Source organism: Lolium rigidum, chromosome 7, assembly GCF_022539505.1.
Source record: "Lolium rigidum isolate FL_2022 chromosome 7, APGP_CSIRO_Lrig_0.1, whole genome shotgun sequence".
NCBI classification, from domain to species: Eukaryota; Viridiplantae; Streptophyta; class Magnoliopsida; order Poales; family Poaceae; genus Lolium; species Lolium rigidum.
This window is the reverse complement of record NC_061514.1, coordinates 81,971,255-81,989,231: the sequence shown is the minus strand read 5'-3', so window position 1 is coordinate 81,989,231 and position 17,977 is coordinate 81,971,255. Positions and strand designations below refer to the sequence as shown.

General features: G+C 45.4%; 2 protein-coding genes and 1 long non-coding RNA gene across 3 annotated transcripts; 2 read left to right on the top strand and 1 right to left on the bottom strand.

Moving 5' to 3' along the window:
- Positions 1-568: 568 nt before the first annotated feature.
- Positions 569-3,662, top strand: LOC124676284 (pentatricopeptide repeat-containing protein At3g53360, mitochondrial-like). Its single transcript, XM_047212367.1, has 2 exons — positions 569-3,489; positions 3,578-3,662. The coding sequence occupies exon 1, from the start codon at positions 569-571 to the stop codon at positions 2,837-2,839; it is 2,271 nt and encodes a 756-aa protein (XP_047068323.1). The 3' UTR covers positions 2,840-3,489; positions 3,578-3,662.
- Positions 3,663-4,009: 347 nt separating this feature from the next.
- Positions 4,010-7,485, bottom strand: LOC124676285 (UDP-xylose transporter 1-like). The gene is made up of 7 exons (XM_047212368.1): positions 7,322-7,485; positions 7,005-7,189; positions 6,862-6,929; positions 6,417-6,549; positions 5,940-6,101; positions 5,199-5,471; positions 4,010-4,279 (listed from the first exon to the last, which is right to left on the bottom strand). The coding sequence occupies exons 1-7, from the start codon at positions 7,434-7,436 to the stop codon at positions 4,193-4,195; spliced, it is 1,023 nt and encodes a 340-aa protein (XP_047068324.1). The 5' UTR covers positions 7,437-7,485; the 3' UTR covers positions 4,010-4,192.
- LOC124676286 lies at positions 5,117-8,554 on the top strand. Its single transcript, XR_006993567.1, has 3 exons — positions 5,117-5,384; positions 5,907-6,032; positions 7,363-8,554. It is a non-coding gene; the product is annotated as an uncharacterized LOC124676286 (long non-coding RNA).
- The last annotated feature ends 9,423 nt before the right edge of the window (positions 8,555-17,977 follow it).

The window sequence follows — 17,977 nt, the reverse complement described above, 5'->3', positions numbered from 1 at the left end:
AATCAAACAGATCAATCTGTGTTAGTTGATGTACTGAATGATGTAACTATGTTAAATTATGAATAATATGCGTCCCTTATTAATTTGAAAATTATAAAGAATAAATAACCAATCTTAAAGAACCATGGTGATTTAGCACCTAGAGCATATGCTCGCGGTTTAAAACAAATTTTAAATATATTATGAAATGTCAAAATTCTGACAAAGAAAATCTCTCATACACCTTGATGTTCTATGTATTTGCAAAATTGTTTCATGAAAAACCAATATTTTTTATGTCATGTGAAAAAAGATAATATTTGGTGCTAACAATAAGCTCTCTACAAGATAACTTTTTTCAGTTTTTCGTAAAATTTAAAATACATATATAGAATATCAACATATGCGCAAGAGATTTTTGTTCGAAATCTTTAAATATTTAAAAATATTCTTTTTGGCGACAGGAGCTCACGTAAAATCAAAAGAGCATTTCCGCTTTAAGAAAAGAACATTTCACAAGCCGCGCCTTGTGTGTGTATGGCCGCATCGCCTCCACGGCGGCGCTTGTCGGATTTCTGAACCGCCGGAGATGCAGAACCCCAATGGCACCATTCTCCATCTCTACCACTCCGGCCATCTCTCTGCCGCCCTCCACTTCTTCCAATCGCTCCCTTCCTCTCCCGCTCCTGCTCCTCTTTCCGCCGCCACATACGCCGCCCTGGTCGCCGCGTGCTCCCGCCTCCGCTCCCTCTACGAAGGCCGCCTCGTCCATCACCACCTCCTCGCCTCCCCTGAAGCCGGCCTTGTCCGAAATACTGTCCTCAACAACCACCTTATCACCATGTACGGCCGGTGCGCTGCTCCAGACTCTGCCCGCTTGGTGTTCGACGAAATGCCCACCAAGAACCCCGTCTCTTGGGCATCTGTCATTGCGGCCCACGCGCAGAACAGACGCTCCACCGAAGCTCTTGGGCTATTCTCTTCCATGCTACGGGCGGGGACTGCGCCTGACCAGTTTGCGCTCGGCAGTGTTGTGCGTGCGTGTGCGGAGCTTGGGGATGTTGGTGTCGGGAGGCAGGTGCATGCACAGGCTATGAAGTCTGGTAATGGAAGTCACCTGATCGTGCAGAATGCGCTTGTCACGATGTACTCCAAGAGCGGTTTGGTCGGGGACGGGTTCTCGCTCTTTAGGAGGATAAGGGAGAAGGACCTGATTTCCTGGGGGTCGATTATTGCAGGGTTTGCACAGCAAGGTTACGAAACAGAGGCACTGCAGATGTTCAGGGAGATGATTGCTGAGGGCATGCATCATCCCAGTGAGTTCCATTTTGGGAGTGTGTTTAGCGCATGCAGTGTTCTTGGTAGTTTGGAGTATGGGGAGCAGATTCATAGCTTGTCCGTGAAGTATAGATTGGATCGAAATTCTTATGCAGGGTGTTCACTGAGTGACATGTATGCCCGGTGCAGGCAATTGGAGTCTGCAAGGAAAGTGTTTTATGGGATCGATGCTCCAGATTTGGTTTGTTGGAATTCCATAATAAATGCTTGCTCTGTTCAGGGTCTACTTAATGATGCTATGGTCCTGTTCTCTGAGATGAGGGATTCTGGTCTGAGGCCTGATGGTATTACTGTTAGGGGCTTGTTATGTGCGTGTGTGGGCTGTGATGCTTTGAATCATGGAAGATTGATCCACTCTTACTTGGTCAAATTTGGTTTGGATGGAGAAGTATCAGTACGCAATTCCTTACTCAGCATGTATGCACGCTGTATGGATTTCTCCTCCGCTATGGATGTTTTTAATGAGACAAGGGAACCTGATGTTGTCACCTGGAACAGCATTCTTACTGCATGTGTACAGCACCAACATCTGGAAGTAGTCTTTAAGTTGTTCAACCTATTGCAGAGGTCCGTGCCGAGTCTGGACAGGATCAGCTTAAACAGTGTTCTGAGTGCTTCTGCTGAGTTGGGTTACATTGAAATGGTTGAACAGGTCCACACATATACCTTGAAAGCAGGCCTGGTGAATGATACAATACTGAGCAATGGTCTAATTGATACTTATGCTAAATGTGGAAGTTTAGATGATGCCACAAAGCTCTTTGAAATGATGGGCACCAACTGTGATGTATTTTCTTGGAGCAGTTTGATTGTTGGCTATGCCCAATCTGGCTATGCAAGGAAAGCCCTTGATTTATTTGCGCGGATGAGAAGTCTGGGGATCAGGCCAACTCATGTAACGTTTGTTGGGGTTCTCACTGCATGCAGCCGTGTTGGTTTTGTAGATGAAGGCTGTTATTACTACAGTATTATGGAGCCTGAACATGGCATTGCTCCAACTAGAGAGCACTGTTCATGTGTCATTGATTTGTTGTCACGTGCTGGGAGACTAACTGAGGCAGCAAAGTTTGTTGATCAAATGCCATTTGAGCCTGATATAGTAATGTGGAAGACCCTTCTTGCCGCTAGCAAAACACATAATGATGTGGAGATGGGCAAGAGGGCAGCAGAAGGCATTTTGCGCCTTGATCCTTCACATTCAACTGCGTATGTCTTGTTGTGCAACATATATGCGGCTTCTGGTGATTGGGACGAGTTTGCAAGATTGAAGAAGGCAATGCGAAGCACTGGTGTTAAGAAATCACCAGGGAAGAGTTGGGTTAAGCTCAAGGGGGAGCTAAAAGTCTTTATAGTAGAGGACAGATCACATCCAGAGTCTGAGGAAATATACACAATGCTGGAGTTAGTTGTAATGGAAATGATAAAAGCTGGTTATGTTCCGAAGCTGTTATGTGAACATGATAATTTTGACCATACATATAGTGATGTGTCACATGATGAAATGGTAGCTGAATATGGTTGATTCCGGTGATTCAGTCTTCTTGGGGGTTTGATAGAATTGTCCAATCTACAAAAGCTGCATGAAGCTTGTATTTGTGCTATATTTGATAGCTTAAGACCAGCAGTCCAGAAGGCCATCTGTTCCTTTCATGTAAATAAATGGAAATAAAAGATAAGCCTGTGACCAGATGTTGTTTTTTTCCATTGTCTTGATCCTTCCTTTGGCTTCCAGATGTGAGGAAAAATATGTGTTACCAGGTGGATGAGTGCACCTAGCGAGCATGCTGAGGCATCTACAGATTACAGAAGCGACCTTGCTATTTGATACAGAAAGGGCAGGTTCAATCCGTTTGAGCGACGCATGGTTTTTCTAATATGATTGTAGTCATGGAGCGAGATACTGGGTTACTGGGCATGAATCTGAGCTCTGCAGTGTGGTGAAAGACTGGTCTCTTGATGTACCAGTGAGAATCTGTTCCTTGTTAAGGGTATCAGCCTGTCAGCATGAATTACTAGCTGAACGAAGTTCAGAGTAACACATCTCATGCAGGCTAGCTATGCAGATATTTTTATTTGGCGAAGAGAATATTTACAGAATAAATTCACCAAGGGTGCAACGGAGAGGCATGTAGTAACATGATGATGGCGAAATGTAAAAAAAATTCAGCAGACGTAAGTTCACAGCATTATTACAGATTTACAGTTGCAATACAGAGCTGATATATGGAATGCCCTCTTTAATGATTCATTCTGTTGTCAGGTTTGATGTGAAAACTATGTATATCCCGATGTTAGTAGCTGTGCTAAGATGAATGCTATTCCACAGGACATGTAACAGACACTTCTGACAGACACTTCTGACAGGTGATCCCTGTAGCTATTGGCTACTGTATGCTTGATATCATGTTGGTGTTAGCGATTGGTTTAATCATTATATAGCTCCAAATAAGTTAATAATACAGTTAAAATTTATGGGACTGACGATACTATAACTTCTTTGAAGTTCGTCCCTACTTCCCAGTATAATTCTCCTTGTAAAATCCTGTTGACATAATCAAATATGGGTTTTTTTTTGCGAATTATAATCAAATATGTGTTGGGGATGCTTTTTGAAGAATATAAGAATTGGGTTTTGATAAATGGGAGTCTGCAGCAGCAATGCGATCTTCACCAGTAAACTTTCAGATGGAACTGTTAGGTGTGAAAGGGACAAAGAAATAATAATTTTAATGTCAAAATATACAATCTACAATATGAAAATCTTTCCTTCTCTACAAAAGAAATTAAGAATGGAAAGGAATGGCTTTCCAGGTCCTTTAAGGTCGAAGAGCAGATGTGCATACTATTACTATATCTACAGTAAGCATGGGAAGTCTTAGCAGCCGTGAGAAACACCATTTGCCTTTTTGGGATCACTGCTGTCTTTGGTTACCAAAAGTGGCTCAGTCTCCTTATCCTGCATCTACAAAGACATCAAAAACATGAAATGGGTGAAACTGAAATTTGCTAGCAAATTGAACTGTAGTTCATGGATGACTAGTTAATATTTTTCAAATTATTCATCATTTAACCTATACTTAAGATTATTATTCTTACATATAATGAAACTAAACTGTTAAGCTCCAGTTTGGTTCCAATACTGGGTAATGCATCTGTGGAAGCATGCTATTATCAAGTTTATGGGAGCAGTTTATGGCTGTGAGTCCATACATTGTCCCTGTTAGCTTTTGTGGCTAATGTGCATAGAATTTATGTTCCTGCACGCCATTTTCCTTTTGATTTCAGAAGATATGCATATTATGTACATCAGTATGCCAATTTCATTTGATTCGTAGTCTCAAATTATCAAATATGAATGTTTATTTCTTTGTTATCACCGTAGAAGATTCAACTGCTACTATATTTTTAGTTTGGCTGGAAAATGGACTTTTTATTGTTGTGAGATTGGGACCATTACATTTAGGGAAAATTTGCTACAGGACACTGTTATTTTCTGGCATTTGCTGAAACACACCGCTCGATTATGTCTTTGCCAGATACCATTACAATTTTGTGGCACATTTGCTAGAACACACCACCTGGCTGAAAACGGAAAGTTTTGCCCTTTGTCCTCAAAACCAGTCATCCCACACAAAAGTGCAAAACTTTCTGTTTTTAGTTAGGTGGTGTGTTCTGGCAAATGTGTCACAAAATTGTAATGGTACCTGGCAAAGACACAATCAGGCGGTGTGTTTGATCAAATGCCAAAAAATAACGGTGTCCTGTAGCAAATTTTCCCCATTTATCAGTATGGCTGCTTACATGTATTATTTTTCTTCTACTTCGTACAAACAGAAGTATAATTGATATATTATGATACGAGGTTGGAGGTAAAATCATACCTGTGAAATTGGAAGAGCATCGTTTGCTGACTTCTTTTTGCTCTCCCTAACCGAGAAGAAGGAATACAATCCCATACCAAATATGGCGACCAGAATGCCTAATATGTTCCTCATGGTGAAGGGATCGTGTAGTAGAGTGTAACCAAATGAGAGAACCAGGCATGTCTTAAGGTGGCCAAGCACCTGGTATGTCACTGGAGACGTCGTCCCAATCACAAGAAATGTACTGAAGTTCACAGACACCGCAATCAAGCAAGATAGGACGATGAAACCCTGCAAATAGTTCATTAGAGAGCATCATGTTTAAGGCCTACCTCTGAGAGTGTTAATTGGGAGAATACATATTTAATGTCACACTCAGCAGCATAAAATTTGTCTGATCTGACATTAAAATGCTGATTCATTCTAGTAGTAACAACTGGAGCAACTCTCTTATTATATTTGTTGTTTACTTCTGCAGGTATCGCTGCACTATTTTTCATTACATAAAACAAACTCACATTTAAGGCAATTCACATGGGTTTAAACTTGAAACTTGTGGATGTTTGGTTTAAGAACTTTGGCTAGCTACTTAGAAAGAACAAGTCGTGCATGTGACTTTATTACCGAAGATTCCATGATTATGACATTCGACAAATATTATGTTGACAGATATTTTTTCAGGAACATTAAGATCACACAGTAACAATATAAAATTATTCTTTTCAGGTATTTGTAACTGGATGAGTATTCAGAACATACCACAACTGGAGTGGTGTATTTGTGGGCGAAGACACTGCGGTTCGTAAGGAGTTTATCCACAAAGGGGCCAGTTGCGAACAGAATTGCTGCTTGGTAAGGTGCAGATTGGTACAACAGCTGCGTTGAGGAGACCTTCAGTTTCTTCTGTATTGTGTTCGTCAGCTTCATTCAAATTCGGGTTAAGGATACCATGTAGCCGTGCAAGTTAAGAATTTACCTACTACTTTGTTGTTGGTAGCATGCATAATGAATGTTCATGCAACATAATTCAGAAAGGAACTATCACTAAGTAATAATAGTGTTGATGCTTGGCACATAGCAGATAGGTTTCCCGTTACAGATTCTTGTCTAGCTTCTTTAAGAATACCTGCTTTATGAGTACTACAAGTTGCATTGATAATATGATATTATGAATTAAAAGTTATTTTATTTTACCATGCACTTTGTGGTACTTTGATGACGAGCACAAAAGGATACAATTTGGCCAACACAAGTAGTTGCGATGGCAAGGCCAGAAAGGACGGACCCAAGTAGATTTAGCTTAAGATCTGTAATTGATGCGATGCCTACTCCAAGAAGTAAGACCATAAGAGAGAGCTTGATGGTTTCACTGCACATTTTTGGATTGGTATTAGCTCAGTGATGATAAAAATAAATATCATAGGCCCAAAAAAATTAAACAAGTACATGACTCATTTATGTGTGACTATCTTTTCATTTGTTGATCCAAAATCGTCGTTGTTTGTAAAAGAACATATTTGGAGTTATCTGGCTCTTTGAGTCCCAGGAAGTATTTATTATGTACTTAGTATAGTACATACATGCACCATTATCTATCCTGTATATTTTTTCTTTGACCATAAATGGGTGCAATTTATAGTGGTCGAATCCATAAGATAGAGTACTGAGTATATTTCAAAACCTGAATCTTTTGTTAAGGAAGATTGTCTCCAGCAGCACAGTGAAAGGTATGATTGCTAGTTTCGTCATCTGCAGAACATACTGAAATTAAAATACTTGCAACATGGTTTATGAAAAATGTTACCTAGATAGAGCAGCTCTTACCTGGTAGAATCCAATGGAGTTGAATCCTAAACTAAGGTTTAGAAGTCCAATTGAGGTGCCGTTTAGAAACCCAAAGAGGATCACTGTATGTCCGTCAATTGCCTTGGGCTCAAAGAAATGTAAGCGTTGTGCCACATGGAGGGTGCAGTAGGTCACCATGAGATGCCAGCTTGTCAATGTTGTAGCTACATAGGTTTGGAAAGAAGATAATTCAGCCTAAATTGCTTATAAGTATGCAAAGTTAATCCATGCATGTCCTTTAGTTTGTAAATTCTGTTTCTGTTGAATCCTGGAAATATGGAGACTCTTGTACTAACCGAACGGGAAACCAAGTGTGCTGATGAGAGCTTTGTTGCAGATGACAATGGCAACTGAAGATGCAACAGAGAGAGCGAGAGATCCAATCACACCAAGCTGTAAGCCAGCTGTCATCTTGAGCAGCTGGTGTTTCCTTGCTTATCTGAAGTTACATTATTCATAAAGAGAGTTAGGTGCAAGGTACGCATGCTACATATACACCAAAGAACATAGTGTACTAGTATCATGAATTAATTGCTATTCTAAGACTGTAGAGTTCCTAAAGAAATGGTGTTGCAGTGTCATTTATTTTATGCTACATGTGACTATGCCTTTCTGTTTTCATATGAAATAGAACACCAGCTTAATGTACAAGATAACATGACTACATGAGAACTGAGGGGCCCAAGTTAGGTTGAGTCATTTGGGTGGTAGGTAGTGTTTGAATATTTATTAATGTCCATGGAGAGGAATAATTGTGATCATTGATATTTTTCCTGGAATGGAACTGGTCAAAGTGATAGTTAGCCCAAGTCGTTGACAGGAATTATAACAGTCAGATGTTATCTTTGTTAAGTTTGTTATACCATGATAATGCTTAAGATTATTATGCGTCACATAAATTTCAGAGAATAAAGCTTCAAAGCAACCAACAGATATATTTGCAGCACATACTTGTACACCAGATCAGAACAATCATTAACACATTACTGATTACAAAGGAAGCACAAGAAACTACTAAGACTAGCAAGTGAGATATGCCTATGTATTAATTACTCCCTCCGACCCATATTAAGTGTCGTGGTTTTAGTTCATTTTTAGTCAAATTTGAACTAAAACCATGTCACTTATTATGGATTGGAGGGAATAATTAACTATCAGATCCAGTACATGGGGTATGAATGTTAGATATCATTTTTTTGTTAAACATGCCTGTATATTGTCCTCTATACGTTATACCGGACCTAACTATTGCCTTTTTTTGGATCTATAACTAATCTGGAGAGTTGGTACTTGCCACCTACTGGGCTGTTTCTGGGAGGGTACAATAATCGAAGGTGGTTCCAGTTACTCTCAAATGATTGACCACTATGGCAAGATGCCACTAAAATGGCCAAATAGAAGAAGAAAAACACATGGAAGCCCATGTGTTGGTCACTTCTTAAGCATTATGTTAGTTGAAATGATTTTAAATAACAAGGGGAATACACGCCATAAAGTCAAGCTTTTATCTAGAAGGGGATTTTTTCTGATTCATTCATCTCGTGGACACCGGTTGTTGGTTATCTCTTAGGTTGCTTTTATTTCTCTTGCTTTCTGATCTACTCCTGGTTGAATTTCGATTTGTTTCATCCCTGGTTCAATATTACGGAAATCCTGATCTGTATGTTTAGAAGTTTGGAGAGCACGAATTTCAAACATAAAAAGGACATCACAACAAGTCAGGCTATAGTAGGCAACTTGCATACGAACATTTAGATGCACTGTCTGAGTAGCCAATTACGTCTAACACATTTAACAATGCTGTATGACACAGGCAGATAACTTGACTTATAAGTATGTGATCGTGTAGTTCATAATGTACTGTACATACATTTCCTCTACAAAGAACATCCAGTATGCGATCCATGGAAAATTGCATAACTTGGTGTTTTTCTTGAGGAGAATCATAACTTATTTATTGGTTCTTTTTATAATAATATATACCAGCTTCATAGTTATGTATGGGTATCATTTGACGCAGCCTGGAGCCTGAGTCTGGGACATGCAAACAACATACCAGGTAATGTCCTAATACCACCCATGCTAAGAAAGAAACCGTAAATAAAATCTCTAGTGGATATGTCTGAGTCCTCTGCAATTTACTCTAAGCAATTACTATGAACATGAATTGGGAGAAAAACATCAGAAGGTAAACCAACCAAACCAAATAGAGACATGAATTCAGGAGTAAGCAATGCAAGCACAACGTAAAGAGTCAGAAGTCCAAAACCTGTCTAACCTAAGAACGACAAAACATTAATGTCAAGCAACAGTAGGAATCCAGTTTGAAAATAACAACAACAACAACAACACTATGGATGAATGAATGAATGAATGAATGCTCACTTGGGAGTTGGGAGTCCGTACCTTTGAAACAGCTGCTTCTTCCTCTTCTCGGAGAACGGCACACCTACGTATTGAGAGAGAATGAGAGAAGGAGAGAGATACAAGAGATGAGAGAAGGTGGCTCTCCTTGGAAGATGAAGAGATGGAGGGAGAAGCACTTTTATGTTCAAAGTTTAGAGGGGAAGGTGAGGGCTCGTGTGTGTATGGTGGGCAGTTAGGTGCTGGCTTTGATGCTGTTCAGTGGATGCTTCCTTCGTGAGCCTATAAGGCATCGTGCAACATGCTGGTTCTACAGGAGCGTGCACTACAATTTCCTTCTCAACCAACGAAAGATTCTAGCCTTGGGCCATTGCAGCCATAGAAAATGACACTGTGAACAGTTGCTACTTAAAAGATGATCTGCGACAGAATTGGTATCATAGCTCTGCAAATATATATAATCTATTACTCCCTCTGATTCATATTACTTGACACTAATATTTATATACCTAGACACATTTTTATTGTTGATACATCTATTTTAGTGACAAATAATATGGATTGGAGGAAATATGTTTTTCATCGTAAAAAACTATTAAAAAATGTAGCACCTGGTAGGAATTTTCTTAGAGCAACTCTAACTGTAAAACGGGCTGAAACCGAAAAAGTACGATGACTATACGGGTTCAGGCCGAGATTGGGCCAGAACAGAGCCCGAACTCGCGGCTTGGCCTGTAAAACGAGTTCGGGGGCCCGAGAAACTCAGAGGCCGCCTCGTATTAAAAGGGGCCGCGGAGGGGAGTTCGATTTCCAAACCCTACCCCCCTCCGCCGCTTTCACTCCCTCCGTCGCCGCCTGCCTCCTCTCCGGCGAGCCATTCCGCCGCCTTTGACGCTTCTCCTCCGCTTCCGCTACCAACCCTCCGTCCGCAATGGGGCGCTTAAGACGCGTATGTAGGGGAGGGGGCCGAATCGGCGGCGGGAAGGAACCACCGCGTCCGCCGGGTGTACGGTCGGAGGCGGACCGCGAGAGGCGGGCGCACTCCGACGACGCTTGGAAGCGGGCGGCACGGAAGTCGCCGCGTGCTTTCACGCGCCGGCTTGTGCAGCCCGCCGCTGCTGGCGCTACCCCCGCGAGGCAACGACGACGAAGACACAGATAGGCCGCCTGTAGTATGCGGGAGCTCGGCGGAGGCGGCGGCGTTCGAGGTGGCGGCGCTCATCGTCGCGTAGGAGTCGCCGGCGAGGAAAAACCCTCCGCCGCCGACGGGAAGCGCCCCGTGACAATCCGGGGCCTAACCTAGTAGTTTAGGTCTCAAATTATTGAATGTAGCTCAAACTGCCCCGTATTTTGGCTAGTTTAATGTAAGTTATTGACGAATGAAGCTTGATCGGAGCAAAATGGGTTCATGTTCGCAAGATCAGGAGCTTGATTTTCCCGCGGCGTTTGATTTTCTCCTTTTCAGTTCGCGAGTTCGGTTTTTGATCTGCGTCGTGACAAAAACCATCTAAACTTTTTTTTCGCGAAAACGCAAAAGCCTTGCGTTTCGATGCATTGATAGAAAAAGAAGGTTTATATGTACAAGTCCAAGAGAGGACCACACCATGCCATACAACTCAACCCAAAAGACCTAATTTAGGGGAGAAGTTGGCGAAGCCACTGGGCACCCGCGTCCGCCCACTGTCGCGCTTCGGCCTTGATGTCGCTAAGTAAGGAGGTCACCGAGGGACGCGTTGTCGAAGACCGCAGCGTTCCTGTGCTTCCAGATCCACCACACAGTGAGCAAGATGAGCGACGAAGTACCTTTACGCAACGGGCGAGATGAGGTCCGCACCACCACTCCGTGAAGTCACCCTCACCCGTGGGAGGTCTAGCAGTGGATCAAATCCACGATAGAACCTCAAACCAGATAGTCCTCGAGAAGGAGCACCCAGTCAGAATGTGCGCCATAGTCTCAACAGACTGGTCGCATAGCGGGCATCTTGTCGCATGGGGCAAACCCCGCTGCGCCAGACGCTCATTCGTCCAACATCTATCCAGGCAAGCAAGCCAGATGAAGAACTTCACCCTGGGTGGCGCCCATGATTTCCAGTTAAGCCTCCAGGAACCTGATAGTATCGCCCCCTGGAAGAGGGCGTCGTAGCCGTAGCCAGGAACTGGAAGAATACTGGTCATCCGTCGTTCAACGCCAAACCAGCCTGTCTTGGTCAGGAGATAACAACACATCCCTCAGCCTAATCCACAGCTGAACATACTGCCAAAGGGTCAGGGCACTCGGCGCACCTCCAATGTCCGATATCCAGCTGCGCTCCACCAGCGCCTGCTGTACCGCGCGCTGCTTCCTGCAGCGCTTGGAAATGAGCGCGTAGACCTCTGGCGCTATCTCCGTGATGGACTTGCCATCCAGCCATCTTTCCTCCCAGAAGAGAGTGGATTCTCCGTTGCCAACCACCATGAAAGTGGAGGCAGCAAAAGCATCCAGCTCGATCTTCGAGAACTGCATGTCGAGCCCGCAGCAAGGTCACTGGGGTCAGTCCGCATCCTCCAAAGCCAACGAACCCTGAGGCTGATGATCCCCAAGCCTCCAAACCGCAGCGGGCGGCACACCCTGGACCAGTTGACATGGCAGTGGCCTCCATTGGCCTCCGCCCTTCCAGCCCACAGAAATCTCCGCATGATCTTATTCACCTACTTCAACGCCTTCTTGTTGAAGCTGAGCACCATGAGTTGGTGCAGCGGAATCACCGCTAGCACCGACTTGACCAGCGCCAAGCACCCAGCCCGGGAGACCATCTAAACTCAACAGTTCGGGAGACCGAACTCGACTTTTTTCGGTTCGGAGATATACGGGCTTTGCTAGAAATGCTCTTAGGTCTGTTGTAAAGATTATATCTCCCAGGCTCCCAGGGCCTCACGGGAGAAATCTTTTTGAGGTAAAGCAGAAATGGAGTTTCTTTTTTCCAGAGCAATATATTGTTCTCCTTGATTTTAACACACCGCAACAAGTAGCTACCATCCAAATGTGCCATGTCTCTGGCCATCACCCTTGGTTCTTTTTTCTGGAATAAACTATTACTGCACATTCTTTCATTATTACTTTACCCAAGGACCATGTGAAAATGATGTTTGATCTCAATCAATGCACGGAGCCGGATTTTATATTATATCCAGCGTTTCTCGTCTAATATCTGAAGTTAATATTCTTTACTTTACTTTTTTTGAATGGTTTTGTTATTTGCTTTCAGACATGATTTCTCTCTTCATATTCATCATATTTTAGGAGGTAAAATGTCAGCAAGCACTGGAAGTATTAGCAGCAGGGAATATGCTCATGACAAGTTGAGGTTAATCTTGTAGCATGCACTTTTAACTCGAGTGCTTCTTTTTCCAATCATAGGGCGACACTACGGCATTACAATCCGCCATCCTAGAGAAGGCGACATGTTTTGTTCCTCATGTGCGGAGGGTAAAACACACCCTATGTATGTGAAAGGGTAAACTCGAAGCGAAAAGGCGACAGGAAAACGCAACAGCAAACAGGTCATTTCAATCAAGTACTGGTGCATTGACCTAGATAAAAGTTTCATCCACTAGAGTTAAACTAATCCATGCTAAAAAGAGGACCAGAACCTGCTGCAATCCCCAATAATTGACGTAAACAAAGGGGAATCATTTTCTCTTGTCACTTGGGGCACAAGGTTGGGGGAGGCAGGTGGTTGTGTGTAAAGCGATCGGCTTTCTGTGAATGCAAGCAAAGGTAACGGCCCAACAGCCGGGCGCAACGCACACGTCCGTATGGGCGGGGAACGGCTGCATTTTATTGCCCCCCGTTTGGTGAGCCTTCGGCATCACTCTTTTTTCTCGTACCTGTCGGCCTCTCCCATCGACCAAACACCACCTGAAAACCCATTGTTTTCCGAATAAACAGCTTGCAGATCTGCGGGGCCTCTTCAACTTAATTTGAAGCGTCGGTTCTTTCAATTTTTTTTTTGAGAAATCATTGCACGGCCAGCAATACTGTCCAAAGCGTATTTTGGATTGCCAACCATGAAAAGAATCTAACCTTGGGGGCGCCTAAAGTTTCCTCACCATCTTGCTCATCCAAGTATTCATACAATTCGAAAAAAAATTAGGCGCGTACATCTAGTGATCTAGACATTTTATGTGGGCATGCCAACTATTGTGTGGGGGGAATGGCCCCCGGTAGGCCAAGATTATGGTAAATAAGCCATAGCAAGGTAGTTGTAAACCGGATCAAACAGTGATCCGGATCCTAGAGTTAAGTCCAGCTAAGCTAAGCTGATACAAACCGGTATCCCATAAGGGGTATACCGGAGAACTGGCAGTAAGAAGTTCGTGTCAACAAGGACCAAGGTACCGGAACCCAAAGGTAAAGGTACCGGCAAACCGGCATAGGATCACTCGGCACTTCAGTCAAAGATTCCACCAAGGACAAAAGGACAAATATGAGCGAAACACTTCAGCTTTAATCGAAGCCCTGACGCCAAAGGGGAAGCTGACGTAAAAGATAGCGGACGAGGTCATCAGTTCCTGATTAAAGACAGAACCGGTGTCAGCTGGGCCAAAGTAGCTTTATAAAGTAGCTTAGCTCATCAAAGATTCCATTAGGGTTTCTTCCCTTGTAAGCCACCCTCTCCCCTATATAAGGAGAGGGAGCACATCCCTGCGGGACAGACAACGAGAGATCGATTGAGTAGTAAATAGAACTGGTCTTGTACCGTACAATCTTCAACCTCTGGTTATAGGCTAAGTTCATCAATACATATCGGTTTCTTTTTCCAATCTTCATGTTAACAAAACCCTCCCCCGAATCCTCTAGCGCACATTCGGCCCCAACTTAAGTCATCCCATGGCATCTGTTGTTCCCCCACGACGACAGTTGGCACCCACCGTGGGGCCAGCAGCTGCGCTTGCTGGAGTTCATATTCGGGCGGGCCTCCTCACCATCTCCGGCGAGCGTGTGGTGTCTGGCCTCGTCCAGCGCCTCGGCTCGCTGGATTTCATCGACGACAACGCGGGCTGCTTCGCCAACGGCGGTCGCTTCCCCAAGAACGGCCGCATTTTGGAGTTTGGCTCTCACTGCGTCTACTTCGGCACTGTGCCAGAGCGCCAGTACCCATCGTTGGTGCTGATGGCGCCGGATCCGCCAAGATCTTCAGCTACTCGCGGGCCGTGCTCCGACCGCGCCGCCGGCACCGTTGAGGTAATGATGGCTGGCGCAGGAGGTGTCGGCAAGGAAACTGCAGGGGAGGGCGCTGGGCTAACCAAGTCCACGCGCACGGCCAAGCCTCCGACCGAGCGCGACGAGATCGTCGTCGGAACTTCTACCGCACCACCGGAAGCGAACCCACTGCAAGCGGCCATGAGCGTGTTAGCCACGCCCATCGCTCACAACACCGACGCCGCTGTCACCTAGGTCGAACTGGAGGCGCAGCGGCAGAAGCTTCTTTCCGGTGTAGCAAACATCGTCAAGGATCAACAGGAGCTTAACCTAACCCTCCGTGAGTACAATGCTGCCCATGGCTTTGCTTCTGTTAGCGCAAACCCTGTTAGAGTAGCTGGAAACCGGCTTAGAGGTCGCAACCTAGATCTGGATCTGCGCCGGGAGGTTCTTTCCGGTAAGAGCGCGTCGGTATCTTTGAGCATGGTAGAGAAACCTAAGTACAGCAGCCCGGATAAAACGATAAAAGCTGCAAGGGCTGCAGTAGAAATGTGTGAGTCGCTTTCGGGCGAGGCCTTAGCAAAACAGCAAGATCGAGTAAGAGAGTTGCTTGATATGATTGAGCCACAAAATGCAGAGCTAGCTCGAATTAACAAAGCAGTACGCAGCGTCAAAATCGGTTCGCTCGGCGGAAAATGGCAGAAGCAAGTCGCATGGGCACGCATCGTCCCCCCATCCTGACAGAAGAAGAGAAAAAAGATGCAAATGCACAACAGATGACTGTGTATGATCGGTTCTGGCCGGAAAGCAACAAGCCGGGCAATATGATGCCGGCAGAAAAAGCCAAGGGGCATGCCGTGGCTATGCCGGGAATGGCTACGCCGAAAACGCTTATGCCGGTAAAGGAGAAACCGGGCAAAATTATCGAGCGGCTAGAGCAGCTTATGCTGAGGAGGAAATGCCACCACCAAGGTACCAGCGAGGAAAAGTTGCGATACCGGAACGATATGATGAAGCCGATTCCGGAATGGAAAGGGCCGAAGCTTACCGGAACCCGTTGGGAGAGCGCGTTGGAGAAAGATGCCTGCCAGACCGGGATGTGAGACACAGTCTAGACAGGGTATATCTATCCGAAATGATTGAAGCCGAGGGTCCGCCGGGTCCGCAATGTTTTGGCCCGCGGATCCTGACGGAAGAACCACCGGTACGCAACTTCCAGTTGCCCCGTGACACAAAAACGTACGATGACACCACTAAGCCGGAAGATTGGCTTGCAGACTATGTCACAGCGGTATACGTCGCTGGAGGTGGAGGAACCGCGACCGACGAAGGAAACCGGCGTTGGGCGGTGAGAATCATACTGTCCTTCCTAGTGGGACCGGCACGCATCTAGCTTAAAAATTTGTCAAAGGGAAGCATAAATGGCTGGTTTGATTTCGAAGAAGCATTTGTGAGCAACTTCAGCAGCACGTACCAGAGGCCAAACAGACCGCAGCAGCTCGCCATGTGCCAGCAGCGTGAAAATGAAACAGACCGGGATTATCTAACCCGGTGGAACTCCACAAGAAATTCTTGCGAAGGCGTGATAGAAGCACAAGCAATTGCTTGGTTCTGTAATGGGTGCCGGAGAGGTTCACCGCTGTGGCAAAAGCTACAGAGAAGCATGCCGACCACGTTGGCTGAGATGATTCGGGTGGCTGATAGCTACGCGTTGGGAGATCCAATGCAACCGGCAATCGCGGGTGACCCTTTGTCAAAAGGCCCACCGCGCCCGGATCAGTACCGGAACAATCACCATAACAAAACAAGGGAATATTTTCCGGATAGGAGATACGGAATGCAACAAGTAGCCGCGGTGCAGGACAATTCCGGCGCCGGCGGAAGCCAAAGACAGAAAACCGGAACGCAGCTATGGGCTGGTCCGAAAAAGCAATGGGTTGAAAAGAAACCATGGCAAGATCAAGAAAAATACACCATGGAATCCGCTATGGATCAGCCGTGCCGTTGGCACACACCGAATCCGGCCAGGCCGGCAAATCACTTGACAAAAGATTGCTCCTGGACCAAGAGGTTGATGGAGAGAGGCATGATGAAAGATGCCAGAGACCAAGGTTTCGAAAAGTTGCCACCACCGCCACCGCTAACCGGGGCAAATGCGCAGCCGGTCTTCGCTCAACCAAACTGACCGCAACAGCAATAAGAAGTTCAACAGGTGGCACATGGAAACAACCAAGCTCCACCACCAGTACCTTTGGGCCGGAATGTTTACCAGGATCCGGATTTGTGATGTGTTATGTTCGTAACAGAGCCGACGGACCGGCAAAGTGTGCATCGCCGTTCCATAGAAGTGAACGCGGTGATACCGGCAGTACCGAAGTACATGTTGTGGTCAGATGAGAAAATCACCTGGTGGTTTAACGATCACCCTTAAGTGATGCCGAATCCGGGCGGATATGCCCTGGTGGTGGATCCGATCATGCACGGGCCATCATCACGATCCCAGTTTAGCAAAGTGCTGGTGGACAATGGTAGCAGCATAAACATCATGTACCGGCACACCATGCGTACGCTTGGCATAACACCAAACATGTTGGAGCCAACTCATACGGCTTTCCACGACATCGTTCCGGGATTGTCGTGCTCCCTCATGGTTAAATGCCGGGTAGATGTGCTGTTCGGGGGGCGTGACAATTGTCGCGTTGAAAACATCCTGTTTGAAGTGGTTGATCTCGACAGCCCTTACCATGCACTGCTGGGGAGGCCAGCATTGGCAAGGTTCATGGCCTCAACTCATACCGCGTACCTCAAGATGAAGATGCCGGCATCCAGTGGACCCTTAACTGTGGTGGGAAACTACAAGGTGTCGCTGGAAACCGCGTCCGCCGGATCAAATCTGGCCGAATCGCTGGTGATAGCAGAGGAAACAAGGAGAATTCAAACCGCTGTGGCGCTGGCACAATCCTCCCAGCTAAGCCTAGAGGCAATGAGCGACCAGCTTGGCACACCGGCTTTCAAGCCGCAAAAAAGGACATCGTGCTTGATCCGTCTTACCCAGAACTTCCTCTGTGAGAATCGGAAAATCTTCGCCTGGTCTACTGATGACTTGGTGGGTGTGCAGAGGGAGTTGGCTGAGCACTCTCTGAATGTCCGGAAGGATGCGAAGTCGGTGAGACAACCTTTACGCTGGTTTAATGAAGATAGGAGGAAGATCATTGGAGAAGAGGTGACAAAGTTACTGGTTTCCGGTTTCATCGTGGAAGTACTGCACACTAGTGGCTGGCCAATCCGGCGCTGGTCGAGAAGAAGAAAGAGGAAGACCCCAAGGCTCCAAAGGTGTGGCGCATGTGCATTGACTACACCAACCTGAACAAGGCATGCCCAAAAGATCCATTCCCGCTACCCCGGA